Here is a 20,115-nt window from a genome sequence, read left to right on the forward strand (position 1 = left end):
CAAGGCAAATATCGAGTCAAAGTACATAGCGCGTCTAAATATTGACCGCTATATTATTCGCTATTTTCAGCGCAGTCTGGCGCCAGTTCGTTGTGCGTCTTGGGCGGATTTGCCTCCGGTCGCCACCCCGGTTTTTTGTGGGCTGGCCTTTTGTACCTGCATCAGGATGAGACCTATTGGGGATTATATGCAGGTGGTCATATTGTAAGCATTGTCGACGGGGAGGTCTCGAGGTCGGGCGAACGGAGAACGGTTCAACAGATGAGTACGAGCCAACTACACCAAGCATATATCGTAGGTAAAAGATATCTCGTCGACCCAGAGAAGACCAAGAAAGAAAAGAGACGAAATGAAGAGAGAGAATGAAAAAAAAAACAATGGCAGATGGAGGAGATGGTCGGAAAACAGAGGACGAAAGGGACAACGCGACAAGTGAGCGTGAAGAACAGGAGTCAATGAGGAGCGTCGGATCATAGGAGATTCAAATCGTCTTCTTGCGGGCTTGATGCGCTTCCGTAAGTAATGAGTCTAAACCTGTTCCGGCTACCACCAGGACTCCTGCTCGCGAACCTGAATCACTATACAACACATCCCTGTCGTGCGCCTTCTGGCTTTTACAACCAGAGCTGTGCGTGCTGTGAGTACAAAAGCCTGCGCGGTGCTCGCTGCACCCCGAGCGACGTCTATATGAGTTAGCGGCCACTCCAGTCCGTACGCGGTAACACGGCCGACTCATCTGCCCGCCGTCTGCAACTCTTAGGGTTCTCCACACTAGACGTTCCTCAATCTACGATATCAATCTCTCCCGTAAGCGTTTTCTACCCAGCCTTTCGTCTCTTTGTAATTGGCGGACTGCTTCTCTTGCACCTCCCACCACCATCTCCAGAAAGCCTTAGGCACGGTGGCGGCGCATTCCAAGAGTCTGTGGCTTGTCCATAAATTCTACCGCGAGGGCGTTCCTCGAGGGCCATTAGATGAACCCCGCTCAGGTCACGTGAGTGTTCATTTCACTTCGATGCGTCACCCGTTCTCAAGAGACTCGACAGCTATGGCCCAGTTCTTATTGGCGCTTTCCTGAACGTGTTTCTGTTCGGGATTGCGGCCGCTCAAATTCTCCATTATTTTACAACATATAAGAAGTGCGTATCCCGTACGTCTCTTGACGCGTTTGTCCTGACTTGCTCCGCCAGGGATTGCATCTGGATAAAGGCATACGTGCGTCTCACGACACTGTGGCTGCCTCGATCATTACAAAGCGTACCTCTAGGTTGTCGTCCTGGCAGTGGCCGATCTGCTCAACTCAATCTTCGACATCTATTGGCTATACGCCGATCTCGTCACGAATTTTGGTGAGCAAGTTCGCGCAGTGTACATTCAATGACGCATGCGCTAACGTCGCCCCGCAGGCAATGATGCCAGTATCAACGTCGCGGACTGGCGTAAGTGTGCTCGACATCGTCTATCTCCGAGAGGGAGCGCTCACAGCCGTCGTTGGTAGGTGTCGCCACCAACCCTGCGATGATCGTGCGTGTTTAAATTCACGCTGCGCAATCGGCGTGGCAGCTCACCGCAACACAGGCGATCATTGCTATCTATGTGCAGCTTTTCTTCGCATGGAGAGTGCAGGTGCTCACCAATAGCTGGTGTGTCACTGGGCTAGTTGTCCTGACCGCCGTCGTTTCCTGCTGTGAGTCTCAGACCCCACTACCAAAGATACGTCGAAGTTCATCTTAAGCGTAGGTGGTGGTCTCGACGCTGCAGTTACCATCCATCACGTAAAGTACTACAGCAACTTCTACAAATTAGATCCGGCTGTCACGGTCTGGTTGATCTCTACGGCTTTCTGCGACTCTGCGATTGCTATTGCGTTGACATGGCATCTCGTGAGCCGACGTTGCGGCGAACTGTAGGAACTTTGGATGCTAACATCATCTCAGAGACGGCACAAGAAGGGTTTTCAGCATACTGACGAGATTGCAGGCAAGATTATTCGATGTGCGTAGCAGGAGATGTCTCCAGATGCGCCTACCGCTTATGCTTGTGGCAGATACTCTTTCAAATGGAGCTGTTACAGCCATCTGGGCAATAATTGATCTCGTCTTGTTCTTGAGCGTTGTAAGTTTGCATAGTCGTTCCAAAGTGCCATAGTTGTGTTGAGTGATACCATTCAACAGCGAACAGGAGTGCAAGTGACGAGCTACTTGCCGCAGATTTTTTGTTTGCTGATGTATAGCTTGTAGCCACCTCGCATTTAACATGCCGCTTCCCAAGCTCTACACCAGCTCTCTTCTGTCGAGTCTTAATTCGCGCGCCGGGTGGGAGTTCAAAACCGAGCCGAACGGTGACGCGCAGAAACCGGATCAGGCTGTTAAGGTACATCTACCACGCCACGTCTCGTATCATGATACACTGGCTCACTTATCACAGAGTGCGGCCATGCCTGAGTTCCTCCATCTATCGACGCACGCGGCATCATACCATGAGGTACAATTTCTCCGGCCCGCATCACTTGACATCCTGGAGACTGACGACACAGAGCAGGCCATTGCGCACGTTGAGACGCACGAGATGGATAGTGACGTTATGTGGCCCGACGAGCGTACTTCCGCGCCCGAGAACAAGGTGGGCGATGTGGCGTAGCCCTGCACCTTTCTCTCGCCAGCATTCACCTTTGTTCTCTCTGCTATATCGTAGGATACTCTATAGCTGGAATTGTCGCGTCTTGTCTCTATAGATTTTGGCATTTTGTGCGTGTATATCATACAGTCGGTGTCACTAGCCACCCTTTGTAATTACAGCTTTTCATCGCTCCCATGACCGTAGACGTCAGCTCTCTAGCACTATCTTACATTGTAATAATACATTGCGTTCCGCTGAAGAGTGCGCTTGGCTACATATCGCCCTGTCCCGAAACGAGAGATGTCAGGAATAGATGGACATAACACGCGGTACGGGGTACTCCAGTCTTAGTGAAGGTATTTATAGCTTAGCCTCAATGTCAATGTATACATGGTCCAGAAAGCGGACGTCCATCCGTGACCAATGATTGGAATTACTTAAGAACAAGTTAAGAATAAGTAATGAGCGACGTAGATGTGCAGGTATATACTACAGTGCAGGGTGTCTTATGTCCGCTGAATCCAAATAGTATAGTACAAATACACAGGGTTCCATGTCCGCGGGGAAAGGAGTGGCATATATACGTAGCGCATAGGACATACGGTGGACATAGTAAAGCATAGAGTATGCCGATTTCATGATAGGAGCAGCAGTGAAGAAGCCAGGAACACTAGTAACTGTTCAGTCAGGCTCCATTCCAAAATGGGCATATATGCAGAACCCACCTTTAATGAAACAGCCTTGACCTGAGCGACCTGTGTATGGGTGGGAGACCAGATCCGCGGAGACCGGTCGTGTCGATGGTTAGATTTGGCTTAGGCGAGGCTGCAGGCTGGATCTTGGGAGCTTGAGAAGTCTGCTTCTCGTCGACCTCTGTTGCGAGCGGCCTCTCCTTGACCCTTTCAGTGGGTTTTGTGGCAGTGTGTCCCCTCTTGTGACTCTTCCAGGCCTTCCTGCATCTATGGGATTTGATAGTCGCATCAGGGGCACTAGTAGTATTGGCGCAGAAAATAGTACTTACAATCTGAAACAGTCGTAGGCAAGGACGAAAGGCAACCGGACGATCATCCAGCAGCCGGCTGACAGGCGTCCTCAGCTTCGTTCACACAGAAAAGGGCGTAAAACAGCTACTCACCCGCCGTTAAACAGGCCACTATCCATCCAGCACCGAGTACAAATCCAATCGGCCAGAGCACAACTAGATAAACCAGTCGATTGACGTTCAACGAAGCGATGGTAGACGTGATGCGCATACCATACAGGGTGTGCCCCAGCAGGGAGAGGAAGAACGAGTCACTACCCCGCAGGCTGCTGATGATGCTTCTGTTCAGATTATCAGTGACCAGATACTCCACAACAGGTGTATTAGCAACTCACCCCATGGATGAAGGTACGAGGTTGTGCGGGTGTCGAGGTCTGAAGGGGAAGCTGGTAAGAAATACGCATCTGGATATCCGCCGCCATTTATACGGGTAGTTTAGAGCAGCCAAATCCATCATTGGTGGAAGCTGTAGTGGCTGTCTAGAATGTGGCACAGATAGAAATCCAGATCTCAGGCTGTGCAACCCAGCTCTATGACGAGCGGTGTATATTGGGACAACGTGATGTCCTAAACGGACCTCTGCCAAGTACAAAAGGTCAGCGGCTGCGCAGTACGTGTATACACAGCATACATCGCGTTGTCTTCTTGACAAATGATAAGTGCGTTCTCTGCAGTTTTTTCATACAATACCGTCGCTAAGCGGGTGGTTGTCAGCACGAAATCTCATTCTGATCACGGTACGCCAGCACGACATACCCAAAAGGCTTGAGACAAGTGCGACAATAGAAGGTAGCCGTCGCAAGACAGTAATAAGCTCGCCAATAAATCATCGCTTCTCACCTCTAATTGAAAACTATGTGCCACATGAACAATAAATAGCGATCTTGACGAGGTCCTGGGTGATGGTGGTCGAGCCTGGAGTCGTTACTTCGGAGATATCTGCCCGGGAGATCCCAGAAACCTATGTTTGAGTTAATGGGTCCTAAATTCTGCAGGTAGATGCCGTGGGGTTCGACAGATGCTGAGGCACCGCGTCGTTTGCGATGCGCACAAGGCTGTGCTGAAGCAGCCCTGTGCCGCACTCGCATTGAGGTGACAGCCGCCATCTGATGCGCTCTTCTCCAGATGTGGACGGGGCGGACCTGGAGCAAGTCAGACGCCCGCCTGCTGTGCCTTCGAAGTGAACCTTCACCTTCCTGTCGTGCCTCTGCTCTTCTGTCGTGTATTGCCTTACGACAAGCCTCACGCCAGTCACGAACACGTTCAACGTTTTATCCATTGCCTTCAGAGCCTTCCGGTCTGTCGAAGACACTCGCCAAGCGGCTGAAGACTACTGGCACTTGTATTTTGGAAGTAGCTCAGCATGAACTCCGTTATCAACTCTCGACCAGCGTCGGCACCCTACATTGCTACAACATGTTCCCAATGTCAGACTGCTCTTGAATTCCCCGCGCCATCGCCCGCGCCGCGGCAGGGGACAGTCCTCGACGTTCGGTGTTACCATTGCCAGTGCATTTTTTCACATACCTTCTATCCGTCGCAAGTAATCGGCGAAACGCCCGGTCAACCTGCCGCGACGAGGTCAAATTCCAACGCTGGCTCCACCCAGGATTTTGCCAGGAAGGGCCGGAAGATTGGCACAGATGCGAAACCACTGGAGACTGGATATTATGACCTGCTCGGTGTTCCGATAGACGCGACGACGGATGATATCAAGAGGGCTTACCGTGCGCGGTTTCCGATCCTCCTTTCTACTCAATTCTGAGGCTCTCTCGCTTAGGACGGCTCGCTATCAAGTTCCATCCTGACAAGAACCCAGACGATCCGCATGCGGAGGAACGCTTCAAGGAGATCGCGATTGCGTACCAGACACTCTCCGATCCGGCGTTGCGCAAGAAGTACAATGAATTTGGCTCGAAGGAGTCGCAACCGGAAGGCGGCTTCGTCGACCCCGAGGAGGTCTTCGGCGCCATGTTCGGCGGCGAGCGGTTCATACCCATCATAGGCCACATAAGCCTAGCGAAAGATATGAAGGCTGCACTGCAGGAAGCCGACGAGGAGGGCGAGGAGAACAGGCCCGTGCAGAGGGACGCGAAGGGTCGCGAGATTGTGTCACCAGAAGAGAAGGCGAAACGAGACGAAAAGGCGCGCAAGGTGGCGGCTGAGGTGCGTGTGGATCTCTTTGTCGTCCCCATGAGAGAATACACACGAATTTCCAGAAAGCGGCGGTCAGGAAAGAGCGCGTTGACAAGCTCGTGGAGAACCTCGAGCGTAAACTGAGCCTTTTCGCGGAGTCTGCGACAGGTCCGAATGACCCTGCGGTCACTCAGAGTTATAAGCAGATATGCGCTTTGGAGGCTGAGTACGTTCTCCCTGCTTGTGCGTTGTGATCAAAGACTAACAGGATGCCCTAGGGAACTCAAGAAAGAGTCATATGGCCCCGAGCTTCTGCAGGCCATCGGCTTCGTATACATCGCCAAATCGAAGCACTTCCTTGCATCAAGTCAGACTTTGTTCGGCATAGGTGGTTGGGTACACAACGTGCAAGGCAAATACCACGTCTTCAGTGAGACGTAAGTGAGCAAATTCTCCACTCCATGGGTGCGTATTGACGGAGGACAGTGTGTCAACATTACGATCCGCTATAGAGCTCAAGCAAGTTTTTGAGCAGATCCAGGCGGCTGAGGCGGCTGGTAATCTCCCTCCAGACGAGAAGAGGCGTCTTGAAGAGCAAGCAGCTGAGAAGGGTGTGCAGGCATTGTTCAAGGTACGCATATTATGGGATAAATCTTGGAGAATATAGCTAACCGTCCCCCTATCAGGGCACGAAACTCGAGATTGAGTCCGTATTGCGTGAAACGTGCGATCGCGTTCTCGAGGATCCATCCATTTCCCGCGCGAAGGCAACGCTCCGTGCAGTCGCCATGCAGATCCTCGGAGAGGCATTCATGAGCGTGAAGAAGGACGCAGACCAAGTCGAGGGCGCGAGCGAAGAGAACGAATATGTGCGCGTTGAGACGAAGAGCAGCCGGAAGCGTGACTCACAGCGCTCTGCGAATGCATAAGCCTCTTCATTTCCCGCTGCTTGTCCTGCCATACCGTCCCTCTACGCATCTTGGAAATATCGCACACATCACGACCTCTTGCTGCATATGCTCTTGCAACCTCTCATACATCCAATGTATTCCCATCACGTCAACTGCTACAGTGTACATTTTGCATATCTATCACGATAAATTACCACAGGCTGCTCATGCAGCGGGGGTGGGGTTCGGGTCCTCTTTTGCCAGCTCTGCAGCGGCCTCCTGTACAACCTCTTGAGATGGTGGTGCTGGGACAGGTGCTGCACCGTCCTCTGCCGGCTTTTGGGCATTCTTGCCCTTGCCCGGTGGCGGCGGGACGTACTTCTTCACCTAGAAGTCATTCAGTAGATAATCTCCCGAAGGACAGGACGAACGCACCTTCTTGACCTTCTCAGGCTTTGCGTTCGGGTCGGGGTACGCAAGCTTCTCAACAGTCCTCCACTCTTCGCTCTTCTCAAATGCTTCACGGATAGGTGTGAGCAGCCGAACGATCGCATCTGCAACGGCAGTTTTGAGGTCCTTGGGATGTAGCTTCCTCTCTGCGAAGTCTTTTTTGAGCTCGCCGAAGTCCTTGTAGTGCAGCTTGCCGCCATACTCTTCCTTTCGAAAGACCGAGAACACCGCGCCTTCGGGCGCACCCTCGAGGACGAACGGCGTCTGGTCACCGGTCGCTTCCCGGCCCTCCTCAGAGTCGGCGCCGGTGTTGCCACGGGCGCGCTCGAGGCGCAGCTGGCTAATCGGGATGAGCACGGCCTCCACGAATGACAGCACGCCGTTCTCCTCCGTATTTCCCTCCTCGCAAAATGCAGACTTGATCTTCCTGCGCACGACCTCTGGGGGGTCGAGGAAGTCAATTTTGGAGTTCGGATCCGACGAGGACATCTTGCCGCCACCCAGACCGGGGACCATGGGGTTCATCAGGTGTGCACGTTTCTTGTAGCCCAGGCGCGGGAGGTAGAGTTCAGCAAAGGTAAAGATCTTGCGCTGCGGAGGATATGAGTCACGAGTAGAAGACTAGGGCTGGAGGGCGCACCTGGTCAACACCACCGAACTGGAAGTCACAACCCAGGTACTGCTCATCCAAAGCCTGGAGACCGGGGTACAGCAAACCACTCAACAACGGGCTCTCAACCTGCTTCACGACCTCTGCGCCAGCCTTCTTCGCATCATGTTCAGTGACAATGGCGCACAGGCGGTAGTTGTCGAGATTGTACTCCTTAGTGAGTTGGTAAGACGAACCCTCTACGAACTTCAGCTTATTTGTGGGGATGCCTAGCGACTTGAAGACGGTTAGAAGAACAAATTGATAGTATTTTGTGCGGTGTGCGACAAGTTCGAGAGGTGCTTTGAGATTGTCGAGGAAAGCATGCACATCTGAAAGCAGTTGATCATCATGAAATAGCTGAACAACAAATAGTAAGGCTGCACCGTACCAGCAAGGAGGATAGTGACCTCAACACCTGCACGCAAGAAATCCGCGATCTTGGTCAAAGGAACAAAGTAGCCGATATGAGCTGTAAAGCCGTGTCTATTATACCCTCCGCCTCACTTAACACTTGCAAAGCATGGTTCACGTACGTCGTCCCGTCGGCGCAGTACCTGAAATCATCGAGGTTACTTCCGTCCGTGTAAAACTCGAGAACAGTTGTGTGACCTACCCCAGTAGCACTTCAGTGTACGACCCTCGGCCAGGACAGTCTTGATGATCTCGCCACCGAGCACCTCCTGCAGACTGCGGGTAACAAGCTCATATTTGGCCTCCAAGTCGGTCATCGTGGTACAGTTGAAAGGTGGGGGCGGGATCGAACAGCAATCTGCAATGACTCGGACTCGAGCCTGCGAGAAATTCGGTCAAAGGCGCATCAGTTGATCGGATCATGGACTCAGCCGAAGATCTCCCGTCTGTTGAACTCATCCCTTCAGCTTTGTCACGTTTCTTTAACGCGGTACAACCACTTTTATAAATTCCGAGACAGCTGATACATGAGAGTAGACAAAGATGCATTATTTTATAATAATGGCCGGTCTACGCTCGACGACCGTGAGAATCCCGCGTCACTTAACATTTCATCACTCTGTTTCTTCTGGGTCTTACCACCTCTATCTCGAGAATGTCATTGGAGAGGCTGCTTCGCCAGTCAGAAAGTAACGATTCTTCGCTGACGCAAATGGATTGGCTACCTGTGTCAGAAAGCAAAGGTGGTGCAGCCTGAGGGTGAGTATGGGCGATTCACCGTGACCAGATACTATCATGCCAGGGTGTTTGAGCTAATGATACCCCAGGCCATTCGACAGCTTCTTAGAAACATCACATGGGTGCGATGCACAAGCGCACACGTCCTGTAGTGCTCCACTCTCGACATCAGCTTTTACATGCAGTGTACTTACGACCAGTCCGGCGGGAAGCGCCCAAATTATTTTCTCCGATGACTCCCCAAAATCGCTATAAATCGAGAAAACGTTATTGGAGGGGTCAGCGGAAAATCGGTGTGACGCGTGACCGCCGGACTGGTCGTACAGGTACAGTAATGCTAGTTTCGATGGAAGAATAGTCATAAGTAAACGTATACTGAGCCTCATTCTCGACACAAATTAGAGCTAGTGATGTGCGGGCCCGGCTTGGGCTCAAAGCCCGGGCTTGGGCTTGTGGCGACGTCGAGCCGAGCCCTGAGCCCGAGCCGAGCCTGAGCCCGGCCCAAGCCGTGGGCTTAAGCCCGGGCTTGCCAAGCTTAGGATAAGTATTTGTATGCTACAAAAGTGAGCATATTTGCATGTGATAGGCTACTATTGCATGTACTCACCGTACTTCAGCCTCCAGAGGGCATGCGACCGCGCTACGAGCCATGTTATGACAAGGTTCGCGAAGGGGCGCCTACGGAGAACGCCAGGCGGCGGCGCACAATCGCGCTTAGTCACACTAGCAGGGATCGCCTCGTCTGGTAAGTCAACGTTTTGTCTCATATGCATATATAAAGTCGTTCTTACCATGTTTTGAGCCCAGGGAACGGCAACACATTTGGTGCACCCAAGCCTGGGCTTTCGGGCCGGGCTCAGGCTTGACTTCATCTCAAGCCCGGCCTTGAGCCCGCTGCCAGGCCTGGCTTGGGTCAGGCTTTTTTGGGCCGGGCTTGACGGGCTTGTGGGCTTTGAGCCGAGCCCGCACATCACTAAATTTAGAGCTGACGCAATCAGAAGACAGAGCTCAATGCTTCTTTGAAATATGAGTTCCATGGTGTTATTAGCCATCAAATTGCTCGTAGCAGCTGCTATTGTTGTGCAACACTTTGCCTTGTTTTGTGGGCAGATCTGCGAAGACGATGTCATGGCATGAGCACCTGTTCGGCCGTATTGTCAATTCAATGACAACTACACGTGGTTAGACTCTATGGCCCTTCTCTTGTTTCCACTAGGATCTTTGGGCTCTGTCATGGCCACACCTGTGCAGTTAAGTACCCCCGTCGTCGGAAGCCTGAGTGGCACTCCTGTGAAAACGTTATATCACTATATTCCAATGGGGTCAGTTGTTATATTTTTCCACATTCCTAATACTCATCAGCTCTAAATCCTAGTGCGGTCATCAGCGTTGTCATCGGTATCATCCTTGAGGTTGCATATGTTGTGTCCGCTATTTTAGGAGCTGTCCTGTGTACGTCGCTGTTCCACTAGTACTTTGTCACGACCGCAGTCTGATATCATGAAAAGGGGCTGCAGAATGCGCATTTTGGACTGTGGTTTGTCCTTTAGAGTGCCTCAAATGTGAGTGACCTTATTTTGCGATCATGTATGTAGTTATCAACTTTCGTGTTCCAGCTTGTTCCGACATGATTGTCGCATCAACTATTTCGTCGTAACCCGATATGCAGTCGCTGCCAGGGATAGGTCATGGGTCACCTGATGCGTTACATGTTCTTAGTTATGTAATTCATGCGTTGTGATTCATGCGTTGTAGCTTGAAACGCGGCTTAGTTCCACGAGATAGGCTCGGCAGGCCGAGCTTTCACACTCTGAAAATCGAGGTTGGGTTGGGGTGACAGGCTGGTGACATGATTGATTTCCTTCAAGGATTGTCTTGTTGGGCGCCGCAAATTACCCCGCTCCCTGAACTGCTAGCCTCGCGAGCTTTTTGCATATAAAGCCATATCCAGTGAATGCTGAACAGTAATTTTATTCGCAAGGCCATGACTCTCACTCCGCTGCCCTCTCTCGCAATCTCGAAGCTATCGGAACAAAATCAGCGACGCATTTGCAGGTTGCTGGCGCATAGGCCGCCAAGCATTGACCTGTGAGTCTGCTGCCTCCACTGCCTTCAATGTGACTCACCCAGCAGTTTCAGACGGAAGTATTCCTCTACGCGGCAGGCTGCCGTGCTCATCTTGCTCTTCGAGACAGAGGGAGAGCTTAGGGTGCTCTTGACGACTCGCGCGAAGACTCTGCGCACGCACCCTGGTCAGACGGCTTTACCCGGGGGCGCAAAAGATGACAGCGATGCCAGTTTAGTTGACACTGCGGTCAGTGCAATCTTCTGATCTCCTGACACTGGCTCAATGTTTCCCAAGTATCGTGAGGCCATGGAAGAAGTAGGCTTGCCACTGGATCATCCGAACGTCCATACGTTATGTTTCCTCCGGCCTTTTATTGCCTGGACCCGGTCATTTGTGCTCGTGACGCCCGTCGTAGCACTTTTAACAGATCCTTCTGTTCTCTCGAAACTCCGACCTGCAGAAGCGGAGGTGGATTTAATTTTCGATCATCCGTTGTTTGCCCTCCTCGATCCATCCACGAGCAAGTCGGAGCCTCTCGTGGCGTTGAATAGCGAGCTATGGCCGTCTAGCGATCCCTGCTATGTAAGCACCAGGCATATTATTGCCAATGAAACTTCTGACTCCCATAATTGCAGAACTACGCCGACAGCCAATGGGCATGGATGGGGAATTCTACATACAGGCTGCATCGATTCCGGACAGCGGCAGCAGCGATCAAGGGTCTCACAGCAGATGTTCTGGTCAGTAGAGATATTATGTGATATACAAAATTGGCCTGCGCTGGATGCGTCAGAGCGGTTCAGTAAGTGACGGGAATGGAGAGTTATAGATGCTTTAGCTTTAACATTAAATACTGACTCTTTATCGCATAGGAGGCCTCTTGGATCCCGGTTGACGCCGCGGCGCGCACAGCAGTCGACATGCTCCGCTCGTCAGGTTCCGGTTTCTCAACGTACCACCTCGCGCACCCGCGGCCCGTGCATTGGCGCACACTGTTTGCGCCGATTGCGCAGGCTCTCGGGCTGCAGTCCGTCACCTACGAAGCGTGGCTGCAACAGCTCAGAAACAGCAGCGAGCGGTCCAGGCGCATGGCGCCCGACCGGGAGGTTGAGGAGCTACAGCGCAACCCCGCACTCAAACTTATCGAGCACTTCGAAGAGATGCATGCCGGCGGCGCGAAGGGCGGTGACGAGGCGTCCGAGGTGACGCGAGAGGCGCTCGGCTTGCCGAAGCTTTCTGTGGCTCGGGCAGTACAAGTAGCTCCCTCGCTAAGCGAGGAGAATCTCCCACAGCTCACAGCGAAGGACGCCATGCAATGGGTGCAGTACTGGAAGTCAATACAATATCTGCAGTAATGTGCGCTTTCTGACATGGACCATACTGAATGGAATGTACCTGTACACTTCACTAATTGTGCGCACAATCCGAGGCAAATACATACTCTGTTGAGATAGTGTGTAATTATGCTTCATCTCACAGATGAGATCACTCACCTTGCAGTGTCAACTTTCAAGCATTTTTCGCATTCTGTGCGGAGGCTATCTTCTCTTCACGTTTAACAGCAGCCCATGCTAAGGCAGCTCCAGGACCTCCGACGATGCTGATGAAGAGCATACGGAAGGCCCAACTTTCGATACCCATCGAGGGAAACCCTGTTCGCATATGGAGATGGGACCGCGCAAAGAATGTCAGGATAGCAATGGTCATGATAAGCCAGTCGTGCTGGAAGAGCAGTCGGCTGCATGGTCGATATGCAGCCAGCGAGCCGGCAGGTAGCGAGATGGGAAGGTATGGGTGTAGCCAGAATGGGATGAAGATGTTCGCGAAGGAATGTGACGACTCGGTCGTGAATAGAGATGGCACGAAGACGTACAGGTGCGCCCAGGCCGCAATCAGGCCGCAAGCATAGTACGACCGGCTGAGCCAGATGAGTACTCGCGATGCATCCTGGTGAGGGCCTGCAGATGGGCCGAAGGCAGATAAATCCACTTTGCGGAATAAGGCCCAGAATGCAGCAATGTAGAGTGGAAACGGCTGCCATGCTGCCGAAATCTTCTGGACAGTGTCTAGGGACACTCCCTTTGGCGGAAAGACCAAGAACCACGAAGGGACGAGATATCCCAAGATGATGGCTGGTAGTATGGTTTTCACTCTTGTAAGCGCGTCTGCGGGTAGGAGCGTCGGTATACTGGATATGTTGTGAATGTGAGATACGAAGTACGCGGGTAATGTGACTCCGGCTGTCAAGAATTGCGCGAGGATGCACACGAAGGTAGGCCTGAAGAGCTTAGCGACCTTGAGCAGTCGAAGATGAGCGCGTCGTGTACTCACCAGGTCGCCAAACCCGACTTCGCCCTGCCCGCCTCCCAGTACGTAAACAACAAGACGGTGCAGAGCTGTGGTAAGAACCACAGGCAGAACAGGTGGGTCGCTTCGTCGTTTCCATCTACTGCTGCCCCGAACACACCTCCGTACACCATGAATATGAAATCCAAGGGTACAAAGCCTGTGTAGAATCGTCGCAAGGGGAGGCCATCAGGCAACCATCCCGTCTTCCATGCGCTGGCCGCCGTGGGTATGAGAACAAGCGACGAAGGCGGTATGATGAAGATCAGTACGACGGCAAGGATACATAAAGACCACAGAAAGCTGGTGGCAGGGACTTTAGGCGGCATGGTGTACGTTGAACTGGGAGTGCAAGCCTGCAGCAGAAGATATACGGTCTGTTCGCCGACCGAGGGGATCGTACGAGGAACGTCAGAAGAAGTGTCGCCTGAGCATAGCCTATTTATGCTCAAGCTCTGGTCAGGATTTTCGACGAAAACCGAGATATTTTGTTTGAAGCGGAAGCGCGTGCTGGAACATAAAGATACGTAGGTAGGTAGCGGTTGTGAGTCTTAGAGATAGGGTTACGAAGGCAGAGGCAGTGCAGGGGTCCCTCCAAAGCGCCAAGACATTAGGGACCCCGCCGACTCCGGACCGTTGGCCGTAGAGTGGTACTCCACCACCACAAGACCGACCACCTCCTACTCCAAAGATACGGGCCTCATAACAACATTGCCGTCAGAAGTTGCAACAGGTCCTCGGTTATTCCACTTGTTGAATGCGGCTGTGTCTAATGCATCTAAAGTGCTTTTGAGGTCGGCAAACTGTCCAGGAGCATACCACTCGAACGATGGCTGCCGGTCGAAGGCTATAGAAGCGGTCAAGATCTGATGAGGCTTGTTAGAGAAAATAAACCTGGTGAGGCTAGCAGGTAAGTAATCACCCACAACATCCCATTTACTTCAGTATTGTGAAGCTTGAAAAATGAAGTTGAAGGGCGATACTATGTTGCACCAGCTCAGCAGGTATTACGCATCGACTGTGCCAAGAGGTCGTCGAAGCCGGCGCAGTCGACATTGCAAAGCTCAGCCGGAATATTCCGGGCGAACCTCGATTTGGCAGAGACTGAGCTTCGCTTTTTTTGAAGTCCGACGGGGTCTCCTCTCAGCCCCGACGCAACTTGACGAGGAATTAACCACACTTGCGCCAGAACTTTGCTACTTAGCTCGCTCGTCCCCCTCAAAATAGCTGCTACAGCCTTGCACCTATTCTACATCAGAACCGGCGCGTCTTCCGACAAACCATCGAGGACTACGAATACTGGATGGCGTCCGACCTCCGCCGGGGCAGAGCTCAGAGAGGGTAACCTTCCAAATGCGGCAGGAGCTAGCACCAAAGCGAATATTCTGCCAGTACGGCAAAGTGCTGCTGCTATCGCCTGAGATAGGTGCACGAGAGACCCGCATATCACTCGCCGGAAAAGGCAACGCCATTGTGGCGTTTTGATAGTCGAACTGGGATGACGGCGACCGCCTGGACACCGTAGGACGTACACGTGACGTACACCAGCACGTCATTGGAGGCAAAATGTAGTATGGCCTGGCTGGAAAGCGCTGCGAAGAACTCTTAACTCACGCTCGCTGCTGGCCAGCACTGTCCGAAAACGGCAAGTCTACGTTTCGCGTCTACTACCGGACGGATTCTGGGTGCAAAGTGCATGCGACTAACGACGTGGGATGACTATAGATACATTAAGTATATGCTGCGAATTCTATGGCTGAAGAAAGATCTTGTGGATGCGTCTATGGATCGTGAGATGCGTGAAAAATGTGCGTACGCGCGTGAACGGAACAATGAAGTAAAACCGAATAACGATAATGGGGCACGGACTCATGCCTTTCTCACCGGCACCTCGCGGATCTCCTCTCCAGAGCTCTTCTCATCGGAGGCCCAGCCGGCCTCCTCAGAACGGCGCACCTCCTCGACCTTCTCACCAAAGACCTTGTCGTCCGCTTCAGACGGCTCAGTGGCAGGCGCACCTTGCACCTTGGGCTTCTCCGCGGCCTTCTCGCCGGCCTTCACAGCCTCGACGTCTCCCGCGGGCGGCGAGCGGTGTTCGGCCTCGACGCGGTAGAACACGAGGAGCGAGACGACCTCGAGGCCGATGAGCGCGAGCAGGAACCAGAACGCGGCCGCGCGGCCCGCGTAGCCCGCGGGGTTGCCGGTCCTCGCCTCGACGCTGTCCTCGATCGAGCTCACGGCCGCGATGCCGACGGCCGAGCCGAGCTGGAGCGCGCCGTTGAAGATCGCGCCGACCGTGCCGGCCATGCTCGCCGGCGACGTGCGGAAGATGGCGATGTTCGTGTGCGTGTACGAGAGCATCGCGCCCGCGCTCCCGAGGACGAACGCGGGCAGCACGTGCGAGAAGTACTTGTCCGGCGCGTCCGCCGTCGCGAGCAGCACCGTCGCGACGACGAGCAGGCCCTGCGCGAACAGCAGCACGTACTTGGGGCTCACCCGGTTCGAGAGCGGCCCGCTGAAGCTCATCGCAAACGCGAGCACGCCGATGGGGATCATGCGCAGCGCGACCGAGATGACGGACCACTCGTAGATTTCCTGCCACAGCGCGGTGATGATCGTGAAGATCGTCGTCCACCAGAGGTAGGGGAGGAGCGCCATGCCGAAGAGAACCGAGAAGTTGGGTAGGAACCATGTGCGAGGCGGACTTTGCAGGAGAGGTCAGCACCGGCTTCAACACGGCATAGATAGAAGCACTTACACGGCGGCAGTATTAGCGGGTATCCGCTTCTCGTAAACGAAGAAGCCTACGACGCCAAAGATGGAAATAACCAGTGGCGCGATGACTCCCGCAGTTCCCCAGCCAGCAGCCGAGCCGGATGTGACCGCAAAGATAAACAGGATGAGGGCGGCAGTCAGGATGGACACGCCGACCAGGTCGAGCTGCTTCCAGCGCTGCTTCTGTGGCTCGTCAATCCCCTGGTGGAGGGAAGGCGCAAGCCAGAGGCAGAGGCCGCCAATGGGGATGGCAAGGAGAGCGACGAACCAGAAAACCCACGACCAGCTCGCGAACTGGACGAAGATGGCACCAATAATCAGACCAAGGACATTGCCAACGGCACCACAGCCGCCAAAGACACCAATGGCACCTACGAAGCACATGTAAATAAACAAGTCAAGAGAAGGATTGCATTTTACGTACGAGACTGTTCGGTGGGCTCTGGGAAGACCTCGACCAGGAGTGTGAGCGCTGAAGGGATAGTCAACGACGCAGCTAAAGCGCAGACACATCAGCTGGAGCTTGTGCGGTGACATCGAAAAACCTACCAATGCCACTCAGTGCCCGAAGGACGATGAGCACTATCTTGTCGCCCACAAAGCCTGCGCCAATCGAAATGCACCCGAGCATGACGACGCCCGAGACGAAGGCGTGTTCTGCGGCAAGGTTTAGCTTCGTGAGAACGCACGGAATTGACAAGGAAGCGTACTTGGGTTGTAGACGTCACTTATCCTGCCACTCTACGATCCGCAGTTAGCACAGCGCGTATGGGACGCGAGGGTGCACCGGACTCACGACGAGGAGGAAGGACGCGAACGTGAGCTGAAAGGCACTGATGATCCATGTAGAATCACTCTCGGTCATGTCAAGGCTTTTGACGAGCGAGGGGATCGCAGAGAACAGGGCGGAGTTGTTGAAAGCATCGAGGAATTGGGCGAGACAGAAGACGATGAGGAGGAAGTAGCGGCGCCCTGCCGAGTACCGCTGGGGGACCTTGCCGTTGACGAGGGTCTGCACCGGGGAGAGCGAGAGATTGTTCGTTGCTGTCGGCGGTGCCAACATCGTGACGCGTCGTGACGAACGTGAAAGACAGAATAGAGCCTGGAACCCAGCAGAAGAGAAGGGAACACGCAAGTCGTTACTGCAGAGGTGGGTTTTATAAGCGGCTGAAAAGTCTCGGCTGGGCAGAGGAAACGTACCTGCTGACCGGTGGGCAGTTATGTGCGGATGCGAAGGCCGTCATTTATAAGACGGTTTTGCACGTCCGGCTCTGGATTACAAATGAGCCTGAGAAGGATTCCAGAACTCGAGGAACATCCCGCCCACGGCAAATGGTTTCCTGCGCTCACGCTGATTGGCCCGCCACGCCCGAGAACAGGAGTCATTCGCGTGATCGGGGAGGTTATCGCCCATCGGCCATGCGATAGACCAGCCGGGACTTCCTCGGCATGTCCTTACACGGCATCTTTACGCAAACAGAGTGTCGAAGGTTTTTGGCTTTCGCTCCGGACCGAATGTTTGCATCCACAGCGCGCGCCGTCCGAGGCAATTGACCTCGCCGAGTCAGAGAAATTAAAGTAACCTTCGACGACAGCATGGATAGCAAGGTCCTTCACGAAGGAGGCCGCCGCCTAGGGGAAGCCCCATCACCACAGGCGGTCTAACACGGAACCGTGCGCCGCCAATAATCCATACTATGGGAGCAATGAGGTTACCCGCAGTTCACTTCGAAGCGCAACAAGCACAACACGTTGATTCCCTCCTTCCAACGGCAGCAGCCGACGCTTCGACTACGTAGGAAAACAACCTTACTTACCAAGGAAGCCTGATGTACGACCGCTGTTCTCTTCTTGTGCTGGGACGAGGCATCGCTAGCAGGCAGAGATCCTGGCGGCGTACTTAATTCCGATGTTTTTGGCACATCAGCCGGCCATCGGCCGACGCTTCCACGAGCTCAGGCGCATTTCGGTACAAGACTCGCACTGGGGCAGCCTTTCTGGCCACAAGGTCCTCACGAGTGCACGGGAGGCCCTCGTGCGCAGCATGATTCAGAACGTAAGGATAGTCGCATGATACGGTAGCGAGCGTGACGGGGCGACATGATGGTCCAGAGCAAAGCCCAGGCGGTAGCGCTGCGACGTTTCCCACCGGCACGTGCTCTGGAGGCGTTTACGCTTCGCCGTTGCCCGCGGGTCGCACCTTGCTTCAAACCACCATCACGCCCAACGACGCACGTCGCCCGCGCTCATCCTCCTCCGTCTGACCTCTCTCTCTTCCGTACGCTAAGCAACCATGTCCGGCCGTGGCAAGGGTGGAAAGGGTCTCGGAAAGTGCGTTCTGTCGCTGTTATTGCTGGCCATGGCCTCCGGGGTGGCTGCTGCGCTGCGCACATGCTCACGACGAACGTGTCCACAGGGGAGGTGCCAAGCGTCACCGCAAGATTCTGCGTGACAACATCCAAGGTATCACCAAACCCGTACGTCCTATTGCACCCCGGATACTGTATCAAGAGGCTAATCTACGGGTCTAGGCCATCCGCCGTCTCGCCCGTCGTGGTGGTGTCAAGCGTATCTCTGGTCTTATCTACGAGGAGACCCGTGGTGTTTTGAAGATCTTCTTGGAGAACGTGAGTTGTATGTCTTCACTGTACGCCCATGACTAACAACAGACACCTTGCAGGTCATCCGTGATTCTGTACGTCGGACGAAAGTTTGGAAGCTGTGCTTCGCATCTAACGTGTCTATTGTCTATAGGTTACGTACACTGAGCACGCCAAGCGGTACGTCTTGCCCCCACTACAAATACCTTCAGCCGCCGCTCACTAGTTTTTCTCCCCCAGTAAGACGGTCACTGCCCTCGACGTCGTCTATGCCCTCAAGCGCTCCGGCCGTACTTTGTACGGTTTCGGTGCCTAAATTCGTGCTCTTGCTGCAGCCCGAGCGGCTTTCTGGCCAACTTCTTTTGAGACCTGCTGAGCTAGCCCGCGAGGTCGTTGTTGCGGTACCACCGCTCCCGCGTCCTGCCCGCGCGCCGACGAGAACGCCTGTTATGGATCTGTGTAGCACGTATAATGAAGTTATGCTTTTTCACGAACCTCGAGACAGGGCGACATGATGAGCCAGGCGGTAGCGCTGCGACGTTTCCCACCAGCACGTGCTCCAGAGGCTTCGCCGTTGTCCGCGGGGCGCAGCTTACTCCCTCACGCTCACCGACGCACGTCGCCTGCGCTCATCCTCCTCCGTCTGACCTCTCTTCCGTATACTAAGCAACCATGTCTGGCCGTGGCAAGGGTGGACTGGGTCTCGGAAGGTGCGTTCTGCCGCTGTTATTGCTGGCCATGGCCTTCGGGGTGGTAGCTGCGCTGTGCACATGCTCACTACAAACGTGTCCACAGGGTAGGTGCCAAGCGTCACCGCATAACTCTGTATTCAAACATCCAGGGTATTACCAAACCCGTACGTCCTATTGCGCCCCGGCTACTGTATCAAGAGGCTAATCTACGGGTCTAGGCCATCCGCCGTCTCGCTCGTCGCGGCGGTGTCAAGCGTATCTCTGGTCTTACCTACGAGGAGACCCGTGGTGCTCTGAAGATCTTCTTGGACAACGTGAGTTGTATGTCTTTACCGTACGTCCATGACTAGCAACAGACACCTTGCAGGTCATCCGTGATTCTGTACGTCAGACGAAAGTTTGGTAACTGTGCTGCGCATCTAACGTGTCTATTGTTCGTAGATTGCGTACACTGAGCACGCCAAGCGGTATGTTTTGCCTCCACTACAAATATCTTCAGCTACCGCTCACTAGCTTTTCTCCTTCAGTAAGACGGTCACTGCCCTTGACGTCGTCTACGCCCTCAAGCGCTCCGGTCGCACCCTGTACGGTTTCGGTGCCTGAGTTTGTGCTCTTGCTGCAACCTGAACGGCTTTCTAGCCAACGTTTTTTGAGACCTGCTGAGCTAGCCCGCGAGGTCGTTGTTGCGGTATCGCC

General features: G+C 53.8%; 10 protein-coding genes across 10 annotated transcripts; 7 read left to right on the forward strand and 3 right to left on the reverse strand.

The window, feature by feature from the left end:
* Positions 1-859: 859 nt before the first annotated feature.
* PHACADRAFT_177877 (uncharacterized protein) lies at positions 860-1,993 on the forward strand. Its single transcript, XM_007400300.1, has 8 exons — positions 860-994; positions 1,047-1,139; positions 1,191-1,215; positions 1,268-1,349; positions 1,407-1,439; positions 1,499-1,524; positions 1,579-1,687; positions 1,741-1,993. The coding sequence occupies exons 1-8, from the start codon at positions 975-977 to the stop codon at positions 1,908-1,910; spliced, it is 558 nt and encodes a 185-aa protein (XP_007400362.1). The 5' UTR covers positions 860-974; the 3' UTR covers positions 1,911-1,993.
* Positions 1,994-2,406: 413 nt separating this feature from the next.
* PHACADRAFT_263231 (uncharacterized protein) lies at positions 2,407-2,896 on the forward strand. Its single transcript, XM_007400301.1, has one exon. It carries the CDS (start codon positions 2,437-2,439, stop codon positions 2,638-2,640), a length of 204 nt encoding a protein of 67 aa, XP_007400363.1. The 5' UTR covers positions 2,407-2,436; the 3' UTR covers positions 2,641-2,896.
* A 237-nt stretch (positions 2,897-3,133) lies between these two features.
* PHACADRAFT_263232 (uncharacterized protein) lies at positions 3,134-4,699 on the reverse strand. The gene is made up of 7 exons (XM_007400302.1): positions 4,502-4,699; positions 3,997-4,035; positions 3,875-3,942; positions 3,755-3,817; positions 3,641-3,698; positions 3,345-3,578; positions 3,134-3,289 (listed from the first exon to the last, which is right to left on the reverse strand). The coding sequence occupies exons 2-6, from the start codon at positions 3,999-4,001 to the stop codon at positions 3,347-3,349; spliced, it is 426 nt and encodes a 141-aa protein (XP_007400364.1). The 5' UTR covers positions 4,002-4,035; positions 4,502-4,699; the 3' UTR covers positions 3,134-3,289; positions 3,345-3,346.
* A 152-nt stretch (positions 4,700-4,851) lies between these two features.
* PHACADRAFT_263235 (uncharacterized protein) lies at positions 4,852-6,847 on the forward strand. The gene is made up of 6 exons (XM_007400303.1): positions 4,852-5,388; positions 5,442-5,827; positions 5,881-6,023; positions 6,076-6,234; positions 6,284-6,428; positions 6,484-6,847. Exons 1-6 carry the CDS (start codon positions 5,025-5,027, stop codon positions 6,724-6,726), a joined length of 1,440 nt encoding a protein of 479 aa, XP_007400365.1. The 5' UTR covers positions 4,852-5,024; the 3' UTR covers positions 6,727-6,847.
* Positions 6,829-8,521, reverse strand: PHACADRAFT_263236 (uncharacterized protein). The gene is made up of 6 exons (XM_007400304.1): positions 8,403-8,521; positions 8,323-8,343; positions 8,178-8,258; positions 7,778-8,118; positions 7,123-7,728; positions 6,829-7,074 (listed from the first exon to the last, which is right to left on the reverse strand). The coding sequence occupies exons 1-6, from the start codon at positions 8,515-8,517 to the stop codon at positions 6,913-6,915; spliced, it is 1,326 nt and encodes a 441-aa protein (XP_007400366.1). The 5' UTR covers positions 8,518-8,521; the 3' UTR covers positions 6,829-6,912.
* Positions 8,522-9,269: 748 nt separating this feature from the next.
* On the forward strand, positions 9,270-10,411 carry PHACADRAFT_177881 (uncharacterized protein; the record flags this gene model as incomplete). Its single annotated transcript, XM_007400305.1, has 3 exons — positions 9,270-9,318; positions 9,901-10,260; positions 10,314-10,411. The coding sequence occupies exons 2-3, from the start codon at positions 10,130-10,132 to the stop codon at positions 10,408-10,410; spliced, it is 228 nt and encodes a 75-aa protein (XP_007400367.1). The 5' UTR covers positions 9,270-9,318; positions 9,901-10,129.
* Positions 10,412-10,895: 484 nt separating this feature from the next.
* PHACADRAFT_213085 (uncharacterized protein) lies at positions 10,896-13,308 on the forward strand. Its single transcript, XM_007400306.1, has 5 exons — positions 10,896-11,026; positions 11,078-11,252; positions 11,301-11,588; positions 11,642-11,746; positions 11,879-13,308. The coding sequence occupies exons 1-5, from the start codon at positions 10,923-10,925 to the stop codon at positions 12,359-12,361; spliced, it is 1,155 nt and encodes a 384-aa protein (XP_007400368.1). The 5' UTR covers positions 10,896-10,922; the 3' UTR covers positions 12,362-13,308.
* Positions 13,309-14,988: 1,680 nt separating this feature from the next.
* PHACADRAFT_263243 (uncharacterized protein) lies at positions 14,989-17,263 on the reverse strand. Its single transcript, XM_007400307.1, has 6 exons — positions 16,924-17,263; positions 16,838-16,868; positions 16,677-16,784; positions 16,552-16,623; positions 16,111-16,498; positions 14,989-16,056 (listed from the first exon to the last, which is right to left on the reverse strand). Exons 1-6 carry the CDS (start codon positions 17,188-17,190, stop codon positions 15,222-15,224), a joined length of 1,701 nt encoding a protein of 566 aa, XP_007400369.1. The 5' UTR covers positions 17,191-17,263; the 3' UTR covers positions 14,989-15,221.
* A 1,157-nt stretch (positions 17,264-18,420) lies between these two features.
* Positions 18,421-19,043, forward strand: PHACADRAFT_200041 (uncharacterized protein; the record flags this gene model as incomplete). The annotated part of the gene is made up of 6 exons (XM_007400308.1): positions 18,421-18,458; positions 18,544-18,604; positions 18,659-18,754; positions 18,808-18,822; positions 18,882-18,907; positions 18,968-19,043. 6 exons carry the CDS (start codon positions 18,421-18,423, stop codon positions 19,041-19,043), a joined length of 312 nt encoding a protein of 103 aa, XP_007400370.1.
* A 356-nt stretch (positions 19,044-19,399) lies between these two features.
* PHACADRAFT_200042 (uncharacterized protein) lies at positions 19,400-20,022 on the forward strand (the record flags this gene model as incomplete). Its single annotated transcript, XM_007400309.1, has 6 exons — positions 19,400-19,437; positions 19,523-19,583; positions 19,638-19,733; positions 19,787-19,801; positions 19,861-19,886; positions 19,947-20,022. The coding sequence occupies 6 exons, from the start codon at positions 19,400-19,402 to the stop codon at positions 20,020-20,022; spliced, it is 312 nt and encodes a 103-aa protein (XP_007400371.1).
* Positions 20,023-20,115: the final 93 nt, after the last annotated feature.

The sequence above is a fragment of the Phanerochaete carnosa genome, assembly GCF_000300595.1.
Source record: "Phanerochaete carnosa HHB-10118-sp unplaced genomic scaffold PHACAscaffold_10, whole genome shotgun sequence".
Lineage (NCBI taxonomy): Eukaryota > Fungi > Basidiomycota > Agaricomycetes > Polyporales > Phanerochaetaceae > Phanerochaete > Phanerochaete carnosa.